Below are 27,966 nucleotides of genomic sequence, written 5' to 3' on the forward strand. Positions count from 1 at the left end.
GTAAAGTGCTTATGCACATGAGGACCCAAGAACCCACATGGAAAGTTAGGGTGCCACACACTTGGGATCCCAGTGCTGGCAGGGAGAGGCAGGAAAATCTCAGCAGCTAACTGGCCAGTTAGTGAACATCTCAGTATGAGAGCATACACACCCACATACAGATACACACACACACACACACACACACACACACACACACACACACACACACAGAAACAGAGAGAGAGAGAGAGAAAGATGGTTGGAATTTTGCTTTCAACCTACAAAGATCAAAGCAAGGGGAACTCTATAGAGGTCATCCTAGAGCAAATTCCTTATGCACAGATGAAAAGGGGGCAAGGATAACTGGAGGAGACAGCTGTCAAGACAGGAAAAATGTGGCTAATCGTTGAGTTTATCACCATGAGTCCATTACTCACAGCCATCTACGCAAAAGCTACATTTGGAAAACAGGAAGTTTCTTCAGGCATCATTTTCCCATTCAAGGTACTTTTTCACACTTTGAACTCTTTGTTAAGATTCTTCTCCATTAAAATCTCTTCCTGTGGAGTCCTGCTTTTCTAGATAAAATGCCAAACTCCCTAACTTCTTTCTTGAGCCAACCATTTGAGAATAATTCATGGCTTCCCGTTCCTTTCCATAAGATTTAAGACTTAATTGTGGTCAGTGATATATTCTACTATGGTTATCTTTCTCTCATTTTAAATTGTGTAACTCTGAATGCAGGATATTATCTCTTTCAACTTTTTTATGTACAGCATTAAATTCCCCTCTATGTCTCGAACAAAAGAAGAACTGGAAAGTCTAAGTAGAAAGAAACATGCTATAATGTTTTGGTAATAGTGAAAGCAAATATTTCTGAATACACAACTACTATCCCCTTAATGTAAACATTCATTCATTAATTTCTCATTCAAAGAATGACTGAAAAAAATCTAAGTCCATCAAGCAATAAAAAGATGGCAAACATTTTCTCTTCATTAGATTCTTCCGTTTCTTTTTTCTAATTCCCTTTCTTTAACATTATTTACTTTCTGTGTTATAAGCAGTTTTCCTTTCACTTGTAACAATCATAGTTTGACACTTCAGATTTAGTATTTTCATGTAACTGGGTAGTTTTCCTTGCCCAAAAAACAGTGCCCCAAGAGCTGCATGCACCATTCCTAAACATGTGGCTGAAAACAGAAATCCAGAGTTTATAAGGAAAGACAGAGTTGTCAAAAAGAATTAAACCACAATAAGAAAAGACCTAGAAGGGATGTATAGCAGTCCATAAGCATTCAATAAATTAAAATATTTGTAAATGATTTGCAATTTAATGAATAAAATAATAAGGAGATTGATTTATTTACCTTGTATGCACATATTTGAATTTCTAGGTGTTTAATTTGCATAACTAATGAAATAATACTGAATATGTATCAAGCATCATTCTAAATACATAAAGGTATGTATAAAAGTAATTTGCTCTTTCATTAGCCCTCTATGTGGTGTGAGTGTCCTATTTTACAGATGGAGAAACTGAGGAGAGTAAAGCTTAAGTGATTCTCAAAGCTAAGAAATGACTGCGTCGTAGTTGACATTCAAATTCTGCAGATTAATTCCTCCTCAGTTTCCAACACTACAGTAGAGGCTTCTAGTTCAGGAGACATGGTTCTTGTGTGCTGACGTCAGTCCTCTTATCTAATCTTTTGAGAGAAATTGGGACAAACCTTAGAGACACAAAGCATTTTCTAGAATTCTTTGTTTTGTCATCCCTATGGTGATAAATTTTGATTTGTGCAGTTCATAGCCCCACACTTAGAGAAGAAAAGATGGCTTGTGGCTCTTTTGCACTTTACAGAGTCAGTAATATGGTTCAGCCTTTCTGAATTATACATTTGTTAATTGAGTGAAACAAATGAACACTGTATGCAGAGAATAACAACCATTCTGTGTTCCCTGGTCCTTGCTCCAGCATCACAGAGCAAGTGACTATAGCTTGCTCCAGGCATAATTTGTCTAAAATTGTTCACAAAATCTACTCTCTGCTTTCCCAAGCTCCACTTTTATAGGCATGTTTCTGATTAAATAACAACTCCATGTTATTGAATAGAAAAAATTTTTACCAATCATTAACTAAGACGATACTCAAGAATGGGTCTGTTTTTATAGACTTTGTTTCATAAACTCCAATTTCTGACAGCAATTTATGATGCTAAATATAAAAAGTGAAAGAGCCAATTATAAATAACCTTACATGAAATGCAAAACTGCTCCTTTGGTATTAGGAGAATCAAAAGGAAAATATTACAGTAATCTAGAATGTCTCTTAAAGGCCCAATCATAGAAGGATTAGTCCCAGTGATGTGCTATAGGAAAGTAATGAAACCTTACATCCATCAGATTTAAAGGCAAGGCACCAACTCATTGGAAATAGTCTAGCATAGCCTTTCCCCCCAGGCAAAACATTATGGTAATGGTCATGATTAATAAGCAAAACAACACAATGATAACCCAGTCTCTGGTGCTAGCAATGGGTCTATTTACACTTCTTAGTAGCAGAGAGAGAGAATCTTGGCTTGGGATTCCAGCCTTTTATAAAACCATTTCCTTCTAATTGAAACATTCCCTCCTGGAGAGAAAACGAAAACTTAGGACGCTAAAGAGACCTACTAAGGTAAGTCTACTAAGCAAAGGAAGTTCATGAAACTTACATTTAAGTACAAGACCTACGAGGCACCTTCCCAGGGCTGTATGAGCAATAAACAATGACTGAAGAATGAGGACACTCTTTGTGGCCTTCAAGTTGGGCACTGGGTTCCAGTGATGCTGCTTTCATGAACCCATCATCCATAGCAGTGTGAGCTTTTCGGTGGTTCAGTTGCCTTTGGATTGGCCATGTTTCTACAAGCAACCCCAATAAATGAATTGATTTGGCAAGCTAGAATTGGGTGGAATCATTTCTTTAGTCTGTCACTAATGGCCTACCTAAGATACATGGACATTTGCTCTCATCTATCCAGGAAAAGTCACACAAGATAGCTGGCACCCAAGGACCCACAAAACCAGAGAAGAGTTGGGATGAGCATTTATGCAGCAATTACAATGGGTGTACTTGAGGCTCATCCATCTGTAGATGAAGCATCCACAAGAGAAATCTAACACAATATATTGTTCCCATGAGTATGACCTATTATCCTGCTATAGTGGCAATTGCATAAAGGAGAGAAATCTTACACACATCTGATAGAAGGGGTTTAGAACAATGGACACTTTAACACCCCAGTTATGCACAATCCAAGGGCCTAAGGTGTTAGTCACTCTGGGGCAGTGCTGCACATTTATTTTCTCATGCTCACTACTAGAGTTTAAAAGTATGAACTCTCATGGGAACATACACAGCAGAAACAAGCTTTATTTGGAATTAGAAAAAAAATGAGAAATTGAGAGGATAGTGAGGGAAGCTCAAGAGTGGGAGGAATTTCCAAGAGAGAAAAAGATGTCAAAACCTTCCTTGTCTGGGGTTTTATAGGCCTGTGGTAAAAACTGGACAAATGACAAGATAATTATCCTGAGATTGATTGACTCTCTGGGCTACATTGGGTCAACTCAATAAACACCCACATCCAAGTTTTCCTGGTCAACCATGGAGGTGATAACAAGCCTAAACATGATCTAAACATCTCGCTAGGTGTGGTTAGAGCCCGTCCCTGAGATCTCTGATTTGTGCTGACAGGTACTAATTTGACTGCTAACTTAGTTACAGGCTGCTGTTGCTACCTCTGACATTGCAATGTCTCATATACTGTTCATGTAATAAGTTCTCGTTGTTCTCACATTTTCATGAGCAACTTGTATCTTTATCATGGCAGAGTTAACTCTGTCACAGCTTTATATTTAACTACCTGTCAATGGGATCGGCTGGAGTGATCTCTTAGGTGGAAGGTTCCTCTGAGAAGTCATGCTCAGTTTCAACTTAGATTTAGAATTAGCTGCATTTCAAAGCAAGAGAATTTGAAAAGGCTATAGAGGCTTCCTTTTTTTTTCTCAAAAGCTTCAGGAAGGGGCACCAGCTTGCTATAGCTGGCTAAGAGCCCTCTTCCTCCTCTTATCTGGTCCTCTTGGCTGTCTCTCTGTCTTATCCCTAGTGTTCCTGGCTCCCAGCTTTAACTCTAAATCCCTGTGTTATCCACTTGCAACCTTCACCACAGGCCCTTTTCTCCTACCACATACTGGGAGCTAGCTCCTAAGCCACAACCAAGGTTGAACCATATCAGGGTGGAGCACCCTTGGGGGGACACTCAAGGTGACTGACTCTCTTTCTCTCTGTGGCCCAGAGCCGTGTACCTCCAAGACTGAGACATATGTGCTGTGTGAGTACAAGCAGAAACCCAAGTTGACTGATGGAGTAGAGAATATGTCACAGTCTCTGAAAGTTACACATATGGTTTAGGATCATAGGCAGTTGTGATGTTCTATGGTCTTGGAGGGGGGAGCAATAAAACATGCAACTGAGGCTTAGCAATCTGCCCAGACAAAGAAAGACTTACAAGAAAAGGACTTGTCTGTGTTGTCCTTCAAATTAGCCTCCAATTTGGGAGACAATATGAAAGACAGAGGATGAGAAAAAAGTGTTAGTTTACCATTTTTTACAGCACAAATAGAGAATAAAAATTGGTAGCTTGCTTAACACCCATTCCCGAGACCTAAAAACCCCACCTCTGAAGCAGAATCAATCAATGCAGAGAGAGAGAGTGAGGAAGAAGTGCTAGAAGATGTCCCGCAGCATGAAGTCTAACCCTTAGACTGAGGACGAGGTAAATCCCAATTCAGCATGTACACAGGAGGGAGCGTTACTGAAGAGTTATACACAAGAAACCATAATTATGAGAAAATTCTGTATCTGCAATGCTTGAATTGTGAAAAGCATCCTTTAAACAAGAAATAAAAGAATCCCTCATAACCTGGCTTATTAGGCTTTTGAGGTCATGGGATATGAGAATGAATGGCATGAGTCTGAGTATGAAAGGCCTGAAGACACTGAGTAACTACTCGCACACCCTTGAAACAATACAGTGAACTTGTCCCCGGTGAACTGGCTCCAACAGGTGGTTATAGCTAGATGGGTCCCCATGAATATCAGGGACTAGAAGACAAGACAGGAATAAGATTATTACTGAGGAAAGTGGGGGTGAGGGAGACAACATCCGGTGCTTGCTCACCAAGCCTAATGGGTTTGGGTTTGCTGACGAGCTAAGAAAGAGATTAATTCCCAAGGGGCTCTGTTACTTTACTTAGCCACAGGTGAGGCATGATCATGGTGAGGTAGAAGACATTCTAGTAGATCTGAACGACTTAAATTTTTAAATTGGGAATTACACAAAGGTGTGTGTCCAGGACAACCCAATATCCAGTGTGATGAATTTGTGAAAAAGTCAGAGTCCCTCAGGTAAATATTAACAGAAGCTGCATGCCATGGAGGGAACCTTGGGAAAGCTTTAAGGCCAAAGCAGCAGTTCACCAAAGGCATGAGAGAGGGAATGGAAGACAGAGTGGTACCGTTAAAAGAGATTTGTCTTAGAAGTAGGCAATTATTGCCTCCTCCAGAGTATTCTGTGCACATTTCTCCCCATGAGAAAATATACTGGGTGTGGAAATTGTAACACTGTGGTGGTTTGAATACGTTTGTCCCAGGGAGTGGCACTATTAGGGGGTGTGGCCTTGTTGGAGAAAGTGTACCACTGTAGGGGTGGCTTTGAGACCTTCCTCCCAGCTTCTTAGAAGTCTGCTCCTGGCTTCCTTTGGAGCAAGATCTAGAACTCTCAGCCCCTCTAATGCCATTCCTGCCTGGATGCTGCTGTGCTTCCTGCCTTAATGATAATGGACTGAACTTCTGAATCTGTAAGCTAAACCCAATTAAATGTTGTCCTTTATAAGAGTTGCCTTGGGTTGGGGATTTAGCTCAGTGGTAGAGCGCTTGCCTAGCAAGCTCAAGGCCCTGGGTTCGGTCCCCAGCTCCGAAAAAAAAAGAAAAAAAGAGTTGCCTTGATCGTGGTGTCTCTTCACAGCAATGGAAACCTTAACTAAAACAACCCAGCCCACGGTTCCTTCAGCAGCAGCAAAGATGGGTGACAGATTGATAGCAGCCATGGTTCTGCCTTGAGCAACAGGTAAGGGTACAACCATAACCTGGGTGAGCCAAGCACTGCAAGGCAGTCCAGAGGAAGCCATCTAACATGGAGAGATGCATAGCGGCCACACAGCAGTGCCCCACATGAGAAAGCAGCACAGCTTACGGAGAATGTGTGGGTTAAAGAAGGCTAAATAGGGCCATGCCTACTATCCATTCTGCTCTACTCGACATCACTCTTTTTATAAAACAATTGATACAAGTTGTAAGACCTTTTCTAAAGGATCGCTCTACTTTTGAAAAGTATAAGTCTAGCTGCGAAATCCAAAGACCAATTGGCACTTGCTTAAAGTGGACAGCGGTAAGTCTCAAGACATCTTACCCTCGATAAAAAGGTTTCATTACATAATGCCCTCGAGTGTCTTGAATGTGTTACAAACTTGGAAGCGCATCTAAAAGAGAAGTGAAAACAGATGTTGAAGATTCTGAGTAGAAAAGGCCACTCAGAATCCATAGGTTATTAAATGAAAACCCTGGTGCCAGAAATAAGTTACCTCCTGTCCCAGTTACTTCTCTGTTGTTATGATACACTCTGACCAAAAGCAATTTGGTAGAGGAAAGAGTGTGTTTTGTCTTATCTGTCCTGGTCACAGTCTATCACTGTGAAAAGTCAAGGCAGGAACTCAATACAGGAACTACAGAGAAATGCTGATAGCCAGCTCGCCCTATGGCTGACTCTCAGGCTTATATTTGACTGGTTTTCTTAGCTCAGGACCACCTTACATCCACTAATGATCAAGGCAATCCCTCATAGACAAGCCCACAGACCTCCTGATAAAGAAAACTACTCAACTGAGACTCTTTGCAGCATTTGAAGCTATGTGAAGTTGGAAGTTACATGTAAGAATGGCTTAGACCTATAAACTGTTGGCTAGGTGGTAGCTTCCTAAATTCAGCCATCTCAGGAATGAATTCCTTGCTAGCAGGATCAAAACTAAGTTGTATGCCCAGGCCCTGGAACCTAACTTCTATCCTCCTTCTTCCGATGTTTCAGGTTTGTGTGCTCACCAGTAAAGGATGTGAAGGGGGAAGATGCTGTTATCCCGTTAGCCAAACTAAAGCACACAAGTCATCATGTGTTGCCTGTGTACAGCGTGACCACTCCTTTTTCCTCTTATCGTTCTAAAATTCCAGGTCAGAGTCCAGGAAGGGACCTGACTGCAAGGGCTGACTCAAAGACCCTGAAATCAGGTGACCTGGATAAGGTCCAGTCATCAACGTTAACTTCCTTGCTTAACCCCTTATTTCAAAATATGACTGGTCAATGCAACAGCCCATCCCAATTCCCTTTACTTTCTGTTCCCATTCTATAAAAATGTTCTTCGATCCCCCTTCAGAGAAGATTCCCAGAAAGTAAGACTCTATTGCTGAAGACTTTCACATTTTTGGTTTTAGGATATTGAAAATTCAAGCTGCAACTAAGATGGATGACCCCTCTATATTGCCTGGCTTTAGAGTTCTGGGAAGTCCTATGCAAAAGGTTCAGAAGGAACTGTCACCAAAACCCTTGTTCAGATATGGACTCTTCATATACACCACCCACATGTCATGCAAAATGTGGCATAACTGTTGAAGGTTCAATCGACTGCTTTCTGATTTGACCTAAGGCTATCACCAGCGAAGAGAATTCATGTTGGTAATAAACTAAGGCAAGGATCTGTGGCTGGAGAGCTGATAGGCCCCTATGCTGTTGTTTAGTTCAATGGATATAGCATGCCTGTCAAATTGCCTTCTACGTGTTTGTATTTAAACCCACAGATTACTGCTGCTATCAGGTTTGACCTAGAGGGAAACTTTTTTGTTGTTATGTGATAGACACTAGAACTCACGCTTGGTCTACCCGCTGTAAGCAAGAGATTGTTTCTGTGTATAAGGACTCAATGTTCAGCCGTAAATGGAAGAAAACTCTAACATATCTACAACACCCCCACAAAAGCCCAGGGAATACCAGGAACTGTGGAAGAAATGTAGTTAGAAATGAAGGAAACGGAGGTTGGGGATTTAGCTGAGTGGTAGAGCACTTGTCTAGCAAGCTCAAGGCCCTGGGTTCTGTCCCCAGCTCCGAAAAAAAGAAAAGAAAAGAAAAGAAATGAAGGAAATGAAGGAGCATATTATGAGGCAAATATGACCTCTGAATTTTAACATTCACTCCCGTGGGAAGTGGGAAAGGTTGGGAAAGGCTAATGAGACCCAAGAGACTCAGAGAAGGAGTAGCAAGGCCTCTCCCAGCGGTCATGTAAACAGTAAACAATCTCTAGAGAAAGAAAAGACTCTTGTGGGTGGAACTGCCTACAAGTCCAACAGAGAGCTCCAGACAGGCAGTTTCCATGAGTTCTAACCCATGCTGGGCTGGGCTTTCAGTGATACAACTGCCTTTGAGTCACACGTGTTTCTTTAACCCTTCATCTATGCCATCTGTAGTAACCCCAGGGACTTGTTTGTAAAGTGAGCCTTGGGTGAATTGATTCTTCAATCTGTCATCAATGCCCTAAATAGATTGAACAGAATTTGTTCATGTCTCCCCAGGAAAAAAGTCGAACAACACTATCATAACCAATGTGCGCATTGATCTTGAGAGGTACTAGAATACATAAGAGGTGGACACTTAACTGGGCTGAACCTCATAATGCAGCTTCTGTAGGCTTCACCCATGAAGGGGTGGCACTTTCTAGTGATGTATCAGCTTTGTCACCATTGTAAGTGACCACCCCTTTACCCCCGTCTACCTATAATCTCAGTAAACACATTGGCTCACCAAGCTGGATTTGGATAGATCATTCTTTGGATAGGTCATAGATTCATCAGTCCTGAGGAAACTTAAACAGGACTTTTGCGGCAGGCTGGCCCCTCTGTTCTCTCTCTCATCTACTTACTGCCCATGAGATAAGCAGGTTTGTCCCACCACACACTTTTTCCACAATCTACCCCCTTATCATAGGCCCAAAACAATGGGATGGAGCAATCACAGCCTGAAACATTAAAAACTGAGAGCCATAAGTCTTTTCTCTTCATAAGTTGATTGTCTCAGCTCTTTGTTTGTGGCACAGAAAGCTGCCTGATGCAGACGTGAATAGGTTTCCTTCTCATAATATACAAAGTTTTTAGTCAATAAGGAAAGTTGTAAAATGTGAACAAGAGATTTACTGGAAGCAAACAAAATACCTGAATATATAATATTCTCAATCTCACACACTGTAAAACTGAAAAATGCAAATAAGACCTCATCACCCTTCAGATTGGCAGAAACACCACGTTGCCTTCTGCTTCCCACAGTGGGGAAGAGGGAAGCAGCAACCATCAGACCTGACACAAAATGGTAAAATGACGCACTGTCTAAAGGAGATGAGCATCTCGCCTGTTCACTGATAGAAATAAATAATGAAAAGTAAAGAAAAACTGTAATCTCTCCCAACAGATGCCATTTGCATATGTGTGTATGCATGTATGTATGTGTGTATGTATATATGATGTATGTATGAATGTATGTATGTATGTATGTATGTATGTATGTATGAATGCATGTATATGTAACTGTGGGCTTTTCTACTCATGATCCAGTTCCCCAATAACAACACAGAGGTTCAGTATTAGTTCGAAATGACTAGGCCATAAGCTAGGCTTGTTCCCACCAACTCATAACATATTTAGTCTGTGTCTGCCACATGGCTAGTTACCTCTCCTCAGTGCATATGTCCAACTTCCTCTGAGTCAGGGCAGGGAACCTTCCCCTCTGACTATCTCCCAGAGTTCTCACCCACCCCTGTCTCTGCCAGATGTCCCACCTTTTAATCGTGCCTCAGCTTATTGGCTATAAGATTTTTATTGGCAGGTGATATTCCCACACAACACACAAAACATTATCTCTGCCTCTGTGTGTGTGTGTGTGTGTATTTGCAAATACTATTTAAATTAATCATTAATAAATGATATTCTGAGTTCTATACAGAGCTTTTAAACTAGAGTTAGGAGCTTCCACTCGGTATTACAGTTTGAGCAAGTTGTGGTAAATCCTTGCCCAGACTTCTTCCTCGTGAATTACCAAAGAGGAAAAGCTTCCAACACAGGCAAAGGGAGTAACTGCATAGACTACAGAAGCAGAGAGAGCCACACCCTGCAGATATCTAACCTCTGCCTTAAGTGATCTTAGCTCATACAGTTTGAAGGGGCTAAAGGGAGGCATCTAGGAGAGAAAGGACAGAGCCTTGAGCTAAGACAGGAGCCAATGAATGATATTGGTCACTACCCATGTGGCCCTCACAGAAGCACACATATGGCTCCTAGATTTTTCACTTGGAACAGTGACTGGAGATGGAACTCTGTATAAGACATGAAGGGGGCAGTTGTTCCCTTCAAGAATCAAGAAGGCTTGATTTTTAAAGCAGAACTTCTGGTTTGACTCCAGGAAGTAGCGAACATGTGACCCTGGCAAGATTACTAAACTTCTGCTTGATCCAGCTTCCTCATCTCTAAAATATAAATAACAACCAGACTTAGTTCCGGAATTACTTTCTTAGTGCTCAGAACCAGATACACAACGTAAATGTTCTGTGAGTGGTAGGTGAACCATATTATTCTTATTTCAAGGTATATGGAATATTTGCACATGTTTAAAATCACCAGTGATGACTCCATGTGCTTACACTCATCCCCAAGGCAGCAGACACTGTCCCTGCATGGGTAAAGCTGCCAGTGCTCTCAGAAGCTAAAGTGCATTGGCTGGACTTCGTTCTGGCTCAGTTAGGGTAATGAACAGTAGAGCAACACAGTCAACACATACTTTGTATAAAGGACTCCTTCCTTTTTGCTACTTCCTATGTCCAAAGCAGGAAGCCCCAATATTTGCTTAAACAAAGACTCTGCTTTAAATGGCTTATTTAAGATGATTAAACACCACTAAATGTCATCACACCCATGATCTTCTCAGGCTTTTATACAGTGTCTTGATTTTACCCCCCAAACTTCTACTCAAACACTTTCTCTTCACTATTTGGTGGCATGTGTTCTCCCTCCTTTGACATCAGAACAGTCAAAACTAATATTTAGGCACCAATTCTGACGTGGATCTGGCTTTTATTTCATATACTATAGTTTCCTAACCATTACACTTCCAGAAGAAAGCAAAGGCCAAAAGGCTTTGGAGTGTGGTAGTGGGTATAATTACTTTATAGTACTTTTATAATGATCATAGGTTGTGTGTGAATGTGTGTGTGTGTGTGTGTGTGTGTGTGTGTGTGTGTGTGTGTGTGTGTGTGTGTTTTCTCTTTGGTTGAATAACAAATGAAGGTTAGGTCAGAATGAGATTTACTTGAGGGTTTCAGATTTAAAATATAGAACACTAAATCATAGATTTGCCTTTCATTTGCTATAGGTAGTTCTGTGTCTATCAGTGACAAGCTTCGAGATCACTGTGTTGAAAGACAGTTCTCCGTGGGCATCTCTGCACAGCACACCAAGCTCGCTCTTTGGGTTTGTGCTTTGTCTTATGTTTTTGCCTGTGTAGTAGTGAGAATATACTAAGGTTTTTCACCCATCGTAGGCAAGTGCTGTCATGAAGCTGTCCTTCAGACCCTGGGCAGCACTACTGTCACACTTGTTGGTGTGGTAAACTGCTCTGGAAGATACAAATGCATCTTATTCTGGAATGTGGGGGATGTTTGCATCCTTGCCAGAATACTAAAATCGCACATCCTTCTAAGGCAAACATTAGTCAGGTTTGCTAGGAGTCAGTGGGAAGACTGGAGATTACGAGGTTAGGGTTCCATATGAGAGACTAACACGTCATCAGAAACATTCTCCAGAGCACTGCTATATCACCGCACAGAGATACAAGGAGGCATGAAGTGGATAAGAGTGGCTCTATCCTAAGTGTGAAATTCACATGTGTCAGTCCCAAGGGTTTCATGACTTCACTAGCATCAGTCGTTCCGCAGTGGGCTAATTTGTCAGTTTGCAAGTAAGCTGTCAGAATACATATTGTTTCCATGCCTCCGTTCCCCTACATGCAATATAGAGAAGGGAGCTTACTTCACAGCCTTCATATACTGAGTAAGCTTACAAATGAGATAATCCATACATAATACATAACCTATCTATACTTCAGAGCTAGACTCACTGTTCAACAGCCAAGTGGCTGTTGGCTGCCTCTCCACTCCATTAAACGCTGGCTTAGTCTTCACTTTCCACTCTGCATCACTGACAAGGGAGACAATTCTCTGGGTCAACAGTTTGTCCCCTAGACAGTGACTAAGCTAGTGCTTTCTCTACTTTTTCTGTTTTGCTTTTAAAACAGAGGGTCATGTTCCCTAGACTGGACTTGAAATCACTCTACAGTCTTCCGTCTATGTTTCCACTCCTGTTTCCTTCCTTCTAGTTAGACGCAGACAGAAAAGGTACTCACCAAAAGGAGGATGTTTTCTACAAGCGTTCTAAGACTTGTAAGTCTTAAATCCTCTCCCAATTACTATTTAACAATGTGATAACTTAAAGTACAACTTCGTAGACACTCCAGTTGCTGAAGTTTCCTTTGAGGCCTTACAACACTATCGGTCTTAGATCACCACAGGGGATTGGATAAACTTACCTGTAACAAAAAATCAAAGAGAGCCATCTTGGACCACTCATGGTGATGGACTTCAGTGCAGCCCCATTCAGGTCTGGGAACCCGGCCGTTCAGCCAGCACTTCTGTTTTAGCAACTGCTGGTAAGTTCCCCAGGTGATCTTAACAGAAGAATGGCTAGCATTGCTTGAAGGTACTAGAGATGAGTCCCAGAGAATGATAGGTCGAGGCCGGCCATCTACAAAATCAGAAAAGCAAACAGTTCACTCAGCAGGCTGCCCTAGTGAGTAGGCAAATGTCCTTGGGAAGGTCACTCACTAATTCACGCCTTCTCTCACCTGTCGGCTGTGGGACAGAACCAAATCCCATGGTCCCTGTGTCTTTACAAGCTTTAAGACTGTTATATAAATGACACTCCTGGTCAGCTAAAAATCTTATAAAATGGAAAGTTACTGTAGACAGTGAAAGAAAATTTAACAAGATTTATGGATGTGGCAAGAACAGGCTACTAACTACTACTCAAGCATCCTCTCGTTTAGTATGGCTTTATTCCACATCTAAAAAGCAGCCGCCACAAGAAAGGAAAGAATTCAGACATTTATAATTGTCTATTCAAGGTCTGAGCAGAGCGGTCTCTGTTTGTAATAACAGCTGTCTGATTTTCTGAGGCTACATCAGGATGCCGGGGGGGGGGGGGATTTTTAGAAGTCACAAATTTCAACGAGAAAATGGATGTTTCACATCAATTTTTGGAGTCTGCAAGGAAGGAAAGCAGGAGAAAGAAGTGTTTTTTTTTTTGTTTCTGTTTTTCTTTTCTGATAGAAGTGTGCAAGCACAATAGTGCTCTTGGGAAAGGGTCACTCCCTCACACATAGCCTTATAAGGTGTCTTTAAGCAAATGTCACTTCAACTGCATGTGCACAGATGATACATTTTTTAAAATGTCAGTAAAGTTGTTTGGATCTTAGTCACTGGACAGAAATGCAATTTCTATCACTGCTAGACTGAATAAAGTATAATACATTCCTGTGGAATCCTCATCAACAGGAAAGATCACGATGGAATCTATTGAACAATATTTCAGACTTAAACCAGAACTATCGTTTACAAGCTCCCATTTCATCCACGTAAAGTCCCAGAGATGGTGATGATCAGGGTTGCTTGTAATTCAAAAGTCAGTAAAGTGCCCTTGAAGAAAACAACTCAATTATAAGCATCTAGAAAGCCCCCTTAACTCGTTCTGAACAAGCCTGAACAACAGAGCCCTCAGGAATTCTGATGGGAGTGTCTAGACATGCCAGGAATTTCTAAAAAGCCCTTTGAAACAGCCTGGGATGTTTGAAATCTCCAACTTTCCTCACCTAGCTAGAAACTCAAACCCCGTTGTTTGAAACTTGTAGTGCTCTTACCTGCAGGAAACTGTCAGCTGCTTGACACATTCGGAAGCTGGTGGCATACCGACAGTTTAAACACATTAGTTCAACCATTTAATTGCTCTCATCCCAGCCTGTTCCAAAGGAAACTCCCTCTCCATTTCATCGATAGTGTAGGGTAGGGCATGTGGAAGGTCTCTGGCTTACACATCAGCACGAACACCACAGTCACTGACACACAATTAAGAGAAAGAAAGAACCTTGAACTGACCCAAAAGATCATCAGTTTTCCATTCCTTTCCTCCTTCCCATTTCCTTTTTACTGATTGGGGTTCCTAAGACCTAATTCTATTCTAAAACAGAAGAGCTAGACAATCTTGTATATGCCAAGTACTATGCTGATAGATGTCGGGGAGATAAAAATCCATGTATGATTGATCATGTGAGGAAGACAAGCTGGACCCATGTGACCAAATATGAGTAGATAATGTCATGCAGCCTTCCGAGACAAGCACATGGGACATCTGAACTTCGAGAGGCTGTGAACCAGTGTCCCCCACCCTGTGACTCACCAACATCGCTTCTCATCTCAGAACAAGGCAGTGTTCAAAAGTAACTAGAGCCTAATACTGCATGTCCACAGGACAGTCACTGCAAGACCAGGCAGGCAACTGTTTCATCTGCACCCAAGCCCTAGAAGGAGCAAGAAGCAGTCTACAGAAGTCAGAGAAACCTTGCTTCTCTCCAAATCTTAAAGAGCATCCATACCTTACTGTAAAATTAAAGAAAAAGAAGTCTCTTCATTTTAGGCAATGAAGAAAATTATGGATGAGAATGTATAAGGAAGGAAAAAAACATTGTCAGCAAACCACAACAATCAGTTGTTTTGTTTTCTGAAGTTTTCCTGCCCTCTTCACTCTTATCTGAATAAATAAATAGCTTTAAAATTTTAGGAAGAGAATGTGGTTAACTCCTGGCTGAAGCTTAGACTACGGAACCTAACAGAGTTTTTGCTCTCTAATCTGACTTCCTTGCTTTGTGACATTAGACAAGTGACAAGTCTCTGAAAATGTTCCTCCTCCTCCTCCTCCTCCTCCTCCTCCTCTTCCTCCTCCTCCCCTTCCTCCTCCCCCTCCTCCCCCTCCTTCTCTTCCTCCTCTTCCTCCGTGTCACAGGGGTGATGATGTATCTTTGTAAACTGACTTCACGATTATTAAATAAGACTTCATATAAAGAAAAAATGCCTTCCTCAAACTTTTATCACTTCTACCTAGTGCAAACATTCAGAATTCCCTTCCTCAAGGTTTTTGAACATATTCAGCATATAATTGCTAACTGTAGCCACACCACTGTTGTAAGATCAGCATGTTAGATAGGTTTGCCCTGATTTGTACATTATACAGTGTGCATGTAACTCACTAACAGGTAAAATTTTTATGTTGACATATGAAATGAAAGAAAAAAATAAAGCAAACAAAAAAAACCCTCATCCTAGTGTTTAGCATAAATGCATGATCAAGAATGACTTTATAGCAGCTGTTTTTACATATGCACCTCCTACAGTCTTCACCCAACAACCATTGCTGCTTACTGAGCAACTGCTAAATGCCAGGTAGTGTTTTGGAGCCTAAAGCTAAATTATAAACAAGTAGGTGCCAACTTTTTGCTCTAGGGAAGCATACATTTTCACAGGATAAGGAACCAAAAATTATACAAGGGAAAAAATAAAAATATGTGGATTCTCATAATTGTTTTATTAGACATTATAGTATGGATGTTTATTTTACAATTAAATATTTGAGTAGCACTGATGTAATTGTTCTGCAGTAGTGTAATGTAGCCCAATGGTCTGCGTACCATGCAAATAGCAGCGAGTAAACATTTGCAGTTTGCCAGTCATGTGATCTCCGCCACAGCCATTCTACAATATGCTTGGCTCAGTGTCACAGTGGCACACTATAAAGTGACAATTGGTCATGACTACGCCAACACAGCTTTTTTGTAAACATTAAAGTGTGAATCCACATTATTTCCGATTGTCAGAGTAATATTATCAACCTTTTCATTATATTTTTCAGCCGTGTGAAATTGCAGACATCAGTTTATGAAAGCAAAAATCTTTGGCCACAAGCCGTACGCCCATGGATTGATCAGTCTCTCTATAAGTCACAAGATTCTTTGATAGTTTGTTGCTTTTTCCTGTTGTTAATTTGTTTGCTTGTGTGTTGGTTTGAAACCAACATGGTCACACCATATAACCATGGTTGACCTGGAATCTGCTGTGTAGACCCAGCTGGCCTCAAACTCCCAGAGATCACCTGCTCCTGCTTCCCAGGTGCTGGAATTAAAAGTGTGCGCCACCACGACTCGTGGTTTCTTCCCATCACCCAGCTGCAGAGCTCCAGCTGTAGCCGCAGCTGGACTTGAACCTGCGTTCCTCCCGTCTCTGCTCCATGGGCACTGAGATTACAGGCACATGCACAGTCATTTCATATTCCTTCTATCCCGATAGCTAATAAATCATTTCTCAAACTGTCAAAGGTGGGTTCAGCAAACTGGCACAATAAATTATTCTCCATGGCCATCCATGTCTCTGGGTAAAACATAAGGACATGCCTTTCAGGGAAAGGGGTTCCCAGAAAACAGAGAAAGCCAGAGATCTGAGCTCCCCGGTTGGTGAGTAGAGGAGCACAGGCCTCTTGTTTTTCCACAGCCAAGAATGTGGGACCCAGTGGGCGATAATATCTGTCGGCGTAGCTGCAGATCCCGGCACAGTAAGCGCCACCGAGGGGAGAATTCCACATTATATAAAATACAGGAGTAAAGGAGCATTGATAGATCGTAAGGGATGATGGGAAGATGGTCTCTGGAAACAGGAGCCTGGTTAAAGGCATTCACCCTGAAGGGTTTTTGAAATGAGCCGTGTTCACCTTCTTCCATTCATATTTGTCAAAATGATGCAGTGCTGCGCTCTCTGGAGAAATCTTAATGGTGAAGAGATAAAATCCTAACTGTCAGAGTGGTGGGGAGCAGCCTTTAACAGATGTGTGGATGTCCGTGTGAGTTAACGGTTACACAGCTGTCTTAAGAAGGAAACTTGCCAGTAAAAACTCCTCTCTTCCAATATCTGAATGTCTCCTCAGAATATCGATGTTCTCTTTAGTCATTTTTGACTCAACAGCACAAAGAAGACATTCTCTGGGGAAGATGGACATGAAAATTAGCCAAGAATGTATGCTTTACACAATCTCCTTTGTCTGCATGTATTAAATGCCCTTCACTTTAAACACTGGCTGACTGGTTTCGCTACACTATAGGGGCAGGCCAAGCATGCTGGTAGAGTGTGAATGTCTGCCCGTATTTATCAGCAGACAAAAATAAGCAAAAGTGTTCTGAGCTGTGAATCAAAAGTCCTTTCTATCGAATGGGCCGAGTTCCAAGACTCCTTGTGAATGGGACCGAAAGGAAGTTAGAGTGCAGCATCGGGCCTTTCACTAAACACAATTCTACAGATCCTTGAAAGAAAGCACGGGCCAGCCAAACCCAGTGGAGCATCTTCATTGCAGGAAATAAATCCCATGGGTTCCATCACAAGCATCAGCAAGTCACTGACAGAAAGCCTTATACTACAGATTGCCCACTGCTAAAAGCAATAAGGTGTTCATGCATGCTGCTCCAAGGTCTTGTAGAACGCGTCTAGGTACAAAAACTTGTTAAGTCTTATTAACTTCATTGCCTCAAAAAGGCAGAATTTGAAATATAAGTATAAATATACATATATACATACATATATATATACATATATACATATGCCTCTCTATCTCTTCCTGTCTCTTTGCATCTCTCCGTGTCTCTCTGTCTCTGTGTGTGTCTGTCCCTCTTTTCTCTGTGTGTCTCTCTCTGTGTATCTCTCTGTGTGTCTCTGTCTTTCGGAGTCTGGTCTATCTCTTTCTGTCTGTTTCTGTCCCTCTCTGTGTCTCTGTCTCTAACTCTTACTCTCAGTTATAGATATATACATACAAGCAGACACACACACATACACACACACCTACCTATCTCTATTTTTCAATTTTATAGTTGAGATTAAATATAATTACATTTTCCCTTCCCTTTTCTCCCTCCAAACTCTCCTACATACACCTCCCCTCTCTTCTTCAAGTGTATGGACTCTGTTCTTTATTAATTGTTATTGCATGGATATATGTATATACATATATATTCCTAATCTATATACACCCTACTCCATCAGTATAAGGATACTTGTATGTACACAATTTGACTGAAGTGACCAGGCGAAGCTTGAAGCTTGTGAGTGTGACAAGCTAACATGAATGAGAGAAGCCCAAATAGGAATGTGAGATTCATGATACCCTTGAGAGAGGAATGAGTTGGAAGGAGTTGATGAAGGCTCACATATAGTCTGGATTTTCAGTACTGTTAATTTGTCTATTCATTTAAAAGGTATTTAAAAGCATCATTTACTCTCTGGATTTATGTAGTCCTAAGTTTGCAGTAGAAGAAATATGCACAAAGTGCAGATATATATATATATCAGGAAGTTTCCTAGGGTTCCAGGAAAGAGCTAAAGCTTAAACATCTTAGAAGTTAGTATAACCAAGCAAGTATACACGTACAGCAGGGGTTTTAAAAGGCCAGGAGAAGAAGTGAGTGAACGAGAACAGTGATGAACTAACTGAGATGAGCTCTGAGACATATGGTTGGAAGTCACAGGTCACTAGGAGAGGAAGCTTTGCTGAGAAGCAGCTCAGGGCTTGCTATGATAAGGTAAACAAAAAAGTCACACAGTACTGCTTCTGCCCTGAAGCCACCACTGTCTCTTCAGGACCAGAGCCGAGACCTAACACTCTAGGTAAGATACTAACCTACCCAAGATGCATAGAGAAAACTTTCTCAACTTGCAAGACTGTGTAAATCCAATGAAACAAACCCCAGTTCTGGCAAGTCTAACAAGGAACAAATCTTCATAAGGTTTTATAAAGTTTGCTTGTTTGTTCATTTTGAAGGAGAAAGGGTAGAGACAAGAGTATGTAGTTTCCATATGTGTAGATGTTACAAAACTAACCAAGTGGTGGAATTCAGGATTTGTCTTGGAAATAGATTTCTACATAAATTGAAGAACAAGAAGGCATCCTAATATATCTATTAGAATAACTATTATTAAGATTAAAGAAAAAATCTCCTGGCAAAATCCTAGGGAAAGGAGAAATTTCAGACTCTGTTGGTGAGAAGGGAACTGATCCAGTATTGTGGCAAACTGTTTGCAGGGTCCTCAGGGTAATGAAAGGAAAGTATATGACCCTATCACCCAACTCCTAGATGCTCTCCAGGGAACTGAAATCAGGAGTCTGCACTTCCGTGGACACTAAAGCATTCTTCACCACAGCCAAGCAGTAGAGGCAACCTGCCTGACAGCCCTCATGTGCTACCACACATGCACCATGGAATACTATTTAGTCTATCCCAGGGGAAATTCTGTCACTCAGGGCATCATGAAGAAACAGGAAGTCTGAGCAAAGCAAGACAGAAAGACAAAGGCAGATACTGCAAGATCCCAAACGTAGACACTGAAGTATCTAAACTCTTAGAAGAGAGTAGAACATTTGTTGCTAGAGTCTAGGAAAAATAGATAGATGACTTGAGGGCGTATGATGACAAAAAGAAAAAAGAAAAGGAATGCAAAGTTTCAGTTAGATGGGACAAGAAGATTCAATGATCTCGTGACAGGGGAGATGGCTCAGTGGATAAGGCGCTTGCTGCACAAGTGTGAGGACCTTAATTCTGCATGTGCGTGCAGCTTTGGTGCTGTGAGTGAGGTAAAGGGGCAGGGATAGGTAGAGCCAGCTAACCAATCCAAGACAATGAGCACCAGGCTCCGTGCTGTCTCAAAAGAATGCAGTGGAAAGGAACAGAGGAAGACACAGGACATCTGGAGTGCATGGGTGAAAACACTCCCATGTTCGTACATGTGAGAGAGAAACGCCTTTGAAATTTCATGATCTATTGCACAAAATGGTGACCAAAATAATATCTCAAACTAGCTTTAAACAACAGCTAAAATGTTTTTATTATGATGAAATACTAAGTATCTGAAGTGATAGGTTAAATTAGCCTACCATGCCACATTAAATATATTTTTCAATTAATATTATATATCTATATTATATACATATATAATTATAACCCAAAAGTATACACAGTTACCAACTAAAACTACAATTAAAGAGGCATCAGATGTCTAGGTAATTTAGACCACTTCTGCAAGCAAAAAAAAAAAAGTCTGTGTATTCAAATAACTACCACTCACTTCACAGTTGACCTTCTCTGGGTTGAACAGAGCTCAGTTCATCCCAGTGTTTCATTGACGTTTAATTGCTCACGCGAGTGTGTAGCCTGGGAATAGGGAAGAATGCCATGTGACTTGTCCGACATGACCCGCCCAAGCTATCCACTCCACTTTTAAAACTATCCTTTGTTCTGAACCTCTGCTCGTGGAGCAACCCTGAACACCCACTCACTAAAAGTCTCTACTTCACAAATGGAAACCCCTAAATTCTTCTTGCCTCAGTATTTATTTTAAAATGCAGGAATCAGGGCTGAGTGTGGTAACACATCCCATTATCCCAGCACTCAGGAGCAGAGGCAAGTGGATCTCTTGAGTTTGAGGCTAGCCTGGTCTACATAGTGAGTTCCAGGACAGGGCTACGTAGAAACCTTGTCTAAAAAAAAAAAAACAAAACAAAACAAAACAAAACAAAACAACAAATAATAATAACCTGCAGAAATAAAATTGACCTCCCAGGGTGGTGGGGATATTGTAAGGGTGTCAAACTCTACAAACAACCACATTTGGGGGGGGTGTAAAGTCCTCCTTGCCTTTGGGTAACCTAATCTGGGGAGTCTTGGGGTTCATACAGCGAAAGGAGTCATGAGTTTCTGGCAAGAGTAGCCTTGTAACACAAGCCCAACCATAACATTCTCTTCTCTAAAACCCAGTTACTCCCCATCCCCCACATGCTGAAGACAAAGCTCAGGGTCCTCACAGGATAAAGAGCAAACTGCCCATCTAAGACAAACTTGTCTCCCTTCATCCCTGTAGCCCCAATCTCCAGTTCAAAACTGCGTTTCCTGGGGGCATACTGCCCTCAGAAACCTCTCAGGCTGGCTGCCTCTCTACACGGATCCCGGCTCCTGCTCTACCCACAGTGACTTCTAAGAGCTGGTTCTGGGCCAGGAAGATGGCTGAGTGGGTGAAAGTGCACACCGGATGACCTGAGTTTGAGCCTTGGATCACACTGTGAAAGAGAAACAACTGCTGGAAGTTGTCCTCCGACACACAACTAAATGAACGTAAAAACAACTGGGACACATGAATGATTTGTTTCATAATCCCCCAATGTCCTAGTATAACTCGTGTGTTCCAAGACATGGATAATGGACTCAGAACAAAAATGCAGCTGTTGTGAGACCCCAGTAATCCTTACTTTCAAGGCCCTCCCTGAAAACGAATGAGAAGGATTAGGGAGAAACTTGAGAAACAGAGCTGAAAAATGTACAAAGCTTTCTGTGCCCTCATTCTCTCCAACTAGCACTTGACTCTCACACATTCGTGATGCTACAGAACTCAGGAGCAAGAGAGGTGGGGTGGAAACCCTTACACATACACGCACACCTTCTGACCTCAGGCCACTGATATGAGACCGGAAGCATCGGTGCTATACTTGAGAGAGACAGAACAATTAGGCTGTTGAAAGCAGGCTACATTCTGAATGGCTGAGGAATGGGGATACAACGCTGGAGGCCCTCCTGTGGCATGACTGATCACAGAGGTAGCAAGGCAGAAGGATGATGAAGGATCAGGCTACCGAAGTCTCCCAACTCACATCTGTATCATCTTCACTATCCGTCATTGGAGAGCTATGTTATCATTTGAGCTTCAGTTTCTCCACAGGAAATCTGTACCACAAGGAAATCATGCTTATGATACTCTTACAGGACTTAACAAGCTTGTGAAAGGAAAGTGCTCTACATTCCAAAAATTAAAAACAATATCTATTGCCAGCTACAGGATTTGCTTTGAATTAATTGTGGTTGCCCATTTACTTATCTCAAGTAAAATTAGAGAAACTATGACAATCTAAAAAGTATACCACAGGATGCTAAATCAGCTTAGAAACTAAATGAAAACAAAAGGCCACATTTATAAGTATACAGTAGGCCCTACTACAAATATTTAAGTATATATATATATATATATATATATATATATATATATATATGAGAGAGAGAGAGAGAGAGAGAGAGAGGAGAGGAGAGGAGAAGAGAAAGGGGGAGGGGTCAATTTTAGTGACAAGGCCAGATTAAATATTATTATAAATATCATTATTCTAATCATCATTGTTATCATTGCTATGCTCATAAAAAATAAAAATCAGTAAGGTATTGAATCTGGAATCAAACCCAGGCAGAGCATACTGCCAGTATACATGCTCAGTTACACAGCTCTTTGAATTGAATGACTATTAAATAGGGAAGTCCTACTCCCTGCCCCAGTTCTGGGACAGTGCTTCACAGACAAATTCAATGTCCATAGACTAAGCTCATTACAGCCAAACTGTGCAGAAGTCATAAGCATTGACCCTTAGTTAAGGTAAGAAAGGTTGCCTGGTCCTACTGAACCTGTGCAGTCCTTCCATCAACTCAGAGCTGCAGAGTCCATAGAGACATCATGGCCTTGAGCTCAAGAGACTGTTTCATGAAGTCTGCAGTCAGTGGCAGTCAGACTCAATGATGTCATGTCCACAAGGATAGCTCCCCTGGGCTATGTTGTACAGGGTTGCAGCCCCAAGGACTAGAAGAGTGACTAGTAAAAAGTGGGTGTTCAATAAACGTTTGTTAAAGGGATGACGATAAATAAAATCCTAGCAGAGGGGTAGATTTGCATGGAGTTGAGGAAGATGTTTACAGTGTGAATCCCGTAACAACCACTCCTTGTCGCGTCTGTCCTAGCCCAGAGTGAGATCAGGGGAGAAATTCCAGATGCATAGCAGAAGGTTGCCAGGTCTCCAGTGTGTCTGTGAAGGTATGTAGTGGGCAAACAAGAGGACACTGCAGCCAGCCGGTGATGCTTGGGAGGGAAGCTCAGGAAACTTTTGTCCCTAAATGAATGCAAGTATTGAGCTGGCCAGCTCAACTGGATTGCTAAAGAAATAGCCTTGGGGCTGTTCTGATAAAGAATAGAATGTGCTTTTGAGCAGAAATTTCAACAATAAACCATGACTATACAGTCCTAAGTAAATGTTTTAAGAAAGTTTGCAGACTTGTCAAGGGCTTGTAGGGATCGGAACCAGTGTGACTTCAAATTGTTCTGAGGCGTTCTCAGAGCTCCAAAGAAATGGATTCCACCATCCCTACCTGATCCCTGAAACAACAGGAAAAGCAAAACTGCCACAGTCTTCCGCCCTGGCAGATACACCAGCAGCTCGGGCTCCCAAGACTTCCTCAGGAAAGTAGAAAAGACAGGGAGTGGGGGAAAGCACACAATCTATTTCCCCTGCTCTGTAATAAGAAGAGGCGATGCAAGTTGAGACACAGTGAGCGACTTGGGATCCACAATGAATTTAAATGGAGGTTTGTGGGGTGCCTGTAGTTTGTCATCTAAGCAGCTCGCTGCACAGAATTCTTGGAACTAGCCTACCTTAATTCAGTATGACAGCTCCATGGCAATAAAACAGCATCCTAAAAATAAAGCATACATAATGCATCTTCCATGCTGGGTATGAAAAATAGCAAGATGCTTAAATGCTACCCAAACAGTGTTCCCGAGACCCATTCACAGAAATGTGCAGCCCGGAGGAGAGCTTTGGCAAAGTTCCTAATTCAGAGGTCAGATGGCACTGGGTTTCCATTTCATTCATCTATCACCTATCCATCCGTCTGTCTGTCTGTCTTCTTGTCTCTCTATTCACTCATTCACTCACTCATTCATTCATCCATTCGTTTGTTTATTTTGGGGGAGAACAAATGCATGTCAGTGTTTTGTTGAGGTTAAAGGAAAGCTTTCAGAAGTTGTTTCTCTCCTTTTATCCTGTGAGTTCCAGAGATCAAAGCTTTTACCTGCTAAGCCACCTCACCAGCCCTGGCTTTCCTTTTTAAATGCATTGACTTTCACATGGTCATAGTCTGCTTTGCCTTACCCTAGATTAAAAGGTTTTAATTTTTTTTTCAAAAGTTATCTGAACATATGGACACAACACCATGTGTACCTGGTGCCCTTTGCAGTAATTCGAGAACCTTGAACAAGAGAGACAGAAAACAAACTATCATGTTCAACCATATTTTCATGCTCACGGTTGTTCAAACCAAACATGAAAATCTGTTAAATATCAGAATTTTAGCTTTCGTTTAAAAATAAATACAGCCTTGCTCAGAGTGATACATCAAAACTTTTTCGTCTGAGCAAAAACACTGTCAGAGTTCTATTGTTGGACTTAAATAAATATTAAATAAATAGTATGTTGATATAGTAGCACAATCAGAAACTAGCATGCTAAGATTAGTATAGTTTAGTCATTATACCATAACTGTCCCAGACAGTATTTAAAACATGGGGTTGGTTTACAGAAGCAAACTGTGGAAGACTTATCCTGTGAAGAAAAAGGTACAGGTCCCAGCTTTACAAATCAGTAACCATGTGGCTTGGGGAGAAATTTATAACTTTATGTAGCTTCGGAATTTCCCCACTTAAGAATGGGGAAATGGGGGGCTCAATGGGTAGCTTTTCTGTCCTTATAGGGGTTTCCCCCCATGCATGACTCCAAGTGCATGGAGTCCAACTGTCTTACACACATGGCTAACGACACCATTATTACAGACTGTGTTATGTCTAGCACTAGGTCTTTATAGATGACAAGTTAAATATCACTGCAAAGAATATCCTGTTATATTTCGTTATTTTTTATAAAACTAAATTGGGCTTTATTTAAAAATGCCATGACAATGCCACATACCCAAGAGTGGGTGTTGTTTTCTCAAGATGTGGGTGGATCCTCGGGATTTTAGATCACTGGTTTCACAGAACTTAAACAAAGGAAAGGCTTCTTCACTGATGAAGGTGGAGAACAGGAAGGAAAACCTGGAATGGAAGGGGGTTTTCTGCCACTTTCTGTCCTTAGATGTGATTTCCCACATTTGTCACAGTGTCAGATGCAATAAGATGCATTTACAAAGAATTTACAGTCTATTATGTTTATTACCAGTTCTATACATCAGATATTACTGATATTTTATTTTATTCATTTGTTTGTGGTCTTTAGTATTGAACCGAGGACCTTGTCTGTGTAAGGCAAGTGCACAGTTGGTGATATTTTGATAAAGGTCTCTGAGGTCCTTTAATAAAGACTCTTAGGCATCATCCCAGCTGGCCATGTTGGTTCTAACCAGTTTTACAGGTTAGATCTTTTAGCCTTCAGCTACTGTTTCTCCTAAAAAGGTATCCAGCCAACCTCTTTCCCCCCATCAGAGGCTTATAGTTAATCTTAAAGGTTTGAAGAGGGGCTAAAACTGGATCTTTTTTTAAAGCACACTTTATTTTTATCTTTGGACCTCCCTCAAAGGCAGTCATAGAACACAGGTCTGTGTCCATAACAATGACTAGATCTTCTGACATTCCCTACCTAATTACAGTCTCTCCTATACATACTCTTCTCTTTTTCTAAAATAGCTTTGCAACATTTCAGAAAATAGCTGGGTTTAATTATTGATTGGCAAGTCCATGGATTTCAAATATATATTTTTATATTTAAAGAGACTCATTTAAAACATATCATTCTAAACCACAAACTGGTCCAAGAGTAATCTGAGCTAATAATTCTATGATGATTGAATCACTATTTCTTTTATCAATTTTTAAAATTGTGAAGACAGGTCTGGAGAGATGATTCAGTGGTTACAGAAAGCATATTATTCTTGTGAAAGACCCCAGTTCCACTGCCAAACACCGTATCAGGCAGCTCAAAACCATGTGTAAGTCCAGATCCACGGGATCCAGTGCCCTGCTCTGAACTCTGAGGGCACTACATCCATGTGCATAAGCCAAATACTCAAATACACATAGACATATAATTTCATTTTTTAATCTTGAAAAATGCGTGCTGCAGATAGTCTACAATGACAGTCCCTGTACCATAGCTCAAATTAATTTACAACATTTCAACTTCATGATGGTATGAGAGCATTCTGTAGAAATCATATTTAAAATTCTGAGTTTCGATCTTTTCTTTCCCTCGACTGGCAGCATCTGATGATGCTTTCTAGCAAGGCCAGGTGGCAGCACTGAACCCCAGTTAGCCATCTGACTGAACATAGACAGCCAACCGTCTCCAGCATATTACAGTGCAGGCATTATTTGGATGTTGTGTTTTACATCCCATCGTGTGTATAAAATACACATCCCTGTGTGTATATGAGCCTTTATTACAAAACAAGCTTTGTAGTTGATGACTTTGCCCAGCTATAGGTTAAATGCAAATATCCCTGGGATCTCCCATCATGCTTAAGATGGAACAAGATGAACGATGATGGCCTAGGTTAGCCATATAGAGCCTATCTTCTAATTCCTGTGCATAAACCTATAGTGAGGTGAGCTGTGTCTGTAATTGGGACCCTCTTAGACTGGACTGAATCAATGGAAAGCTTCTACTGGAAGACCAAGAGTGGACAAACCATTCAGGGGTCTTCTTTGTACCTTCTTAGGAGTGTTACACACCCCTTTTATATCCATTTATATTAATGCTCTTTTAATAAAAATGCTTATTTTCTCTGACCTTCTATCTCTATATTCATCAACTTCCTATCATGGAGTTCCAAGGTCCTGTGACTTGAGTACACTTCCAAACACTTTTATGTGATAATGGAGTCCCAGTTCTTAAAAAACGACATGGTGCTTGGTGAGAAGTGACACCCAGTGAGCGACTGTTACAATGGAGGCTACTGTTCCCTTGAGAGAAGAGGTTTCCACAGCCTGTGTGTGTGCATGAGTGTTGGTCACCTGTGATACTGTATTAAGTGACAGAGATTCTGATTGTTAAATATACTGAGAGAAAAAGAAATGCCTTCTGGCCCCTTAAAGGAAGTTGATTGCTGAAATCAGGAAAGACTTGGAAACTTAGGATAAAAATACGGAGGAAATAGAGCCTTTATTCTTTATGGTCTCAAGAATTCGTTCTCCTTTTTTGACTTTAAACAGGCTTACTTGTCTTTCATTTCAAATTAAGTTTGTTGTTTTTTTTTTAAATGCCAACAGGGTAAGGTTCTGGAAGAGTCGGTGAAAATAAAGCCAAATACTTAACTCCGAGCTTCAGACAAGCTGTGTTCTTTGTATGAGACATAAATGTATTTTCATAAACACAAGTAGAAGTCAAAGAATTGAAACAGCCCCCTTAGGACAGACTACATACAAGATGTGCTAACTACCTACTCTCTCCTTCATGTAAAAAGATGTATTTCTAGACCAAACCATATCGCTTAAACAAATCGTATTGCTCCTCCTACAGAAAACCCATCGTTAAATCATGCTAGCATAATACCAACACACCACGCTGATGGTCCTCAGTATAATACATCTTTGAGTCTTATTTGTACTGTGACAAGGCTACGAAGAACATTTGTCACTAGCCTCCACAGCAAACTTTTCATGAAGCACTCCAGATAAATCCCAGCCTGGATTTAAGATAAAAATACTAATACTTTTCCTTAGCAAATCCAAATACAGATTTACAAAGCATCAAAGAAACAAGGCAAGCAGGAATTCCCACATTCATTCACACATGTTCATTGAGTATCTTCA

The 27,966-nt window shown here is 41.1% G+C and overlaps 1 protein-coding gene across 1 annotated transcript in view; it reads right to left on the minus strand.

The window, feature by feature from the left end:
• Positions 1 to 27,966, minus strand: part of Gask1b (golgi associated kinase 1B) — a 55,325-nt gene that overhangs the window by 23,654 nt on the left and 3,705 nt on the right. The window contains exon 3 of the mRNA XM_032898203.1: positions 12,753 to 12,967. Within this exon, the coding sequence (XP_032754094.1) occupies positions 12,753 to 12,967 (215 nt within the window). The remainder of the gene's footprint in view (positions 1 to 12,752; positions 12,968 to 27,966) is intronic.

Source organism: Rattus rattus, chromosome 3, assembly GCF_011064425.1.
Source record: "Rattus rattus isolate New Zealand chromosome 3, Rrattus_CSIRO_v1, whole genome shotgun sequence".
NCBI classification, from domain to species: Eukaryota; Metazoa; Chordata; class Mammalia; order Rodentia; family Muridae; genus Rattus; species Rattus rattus.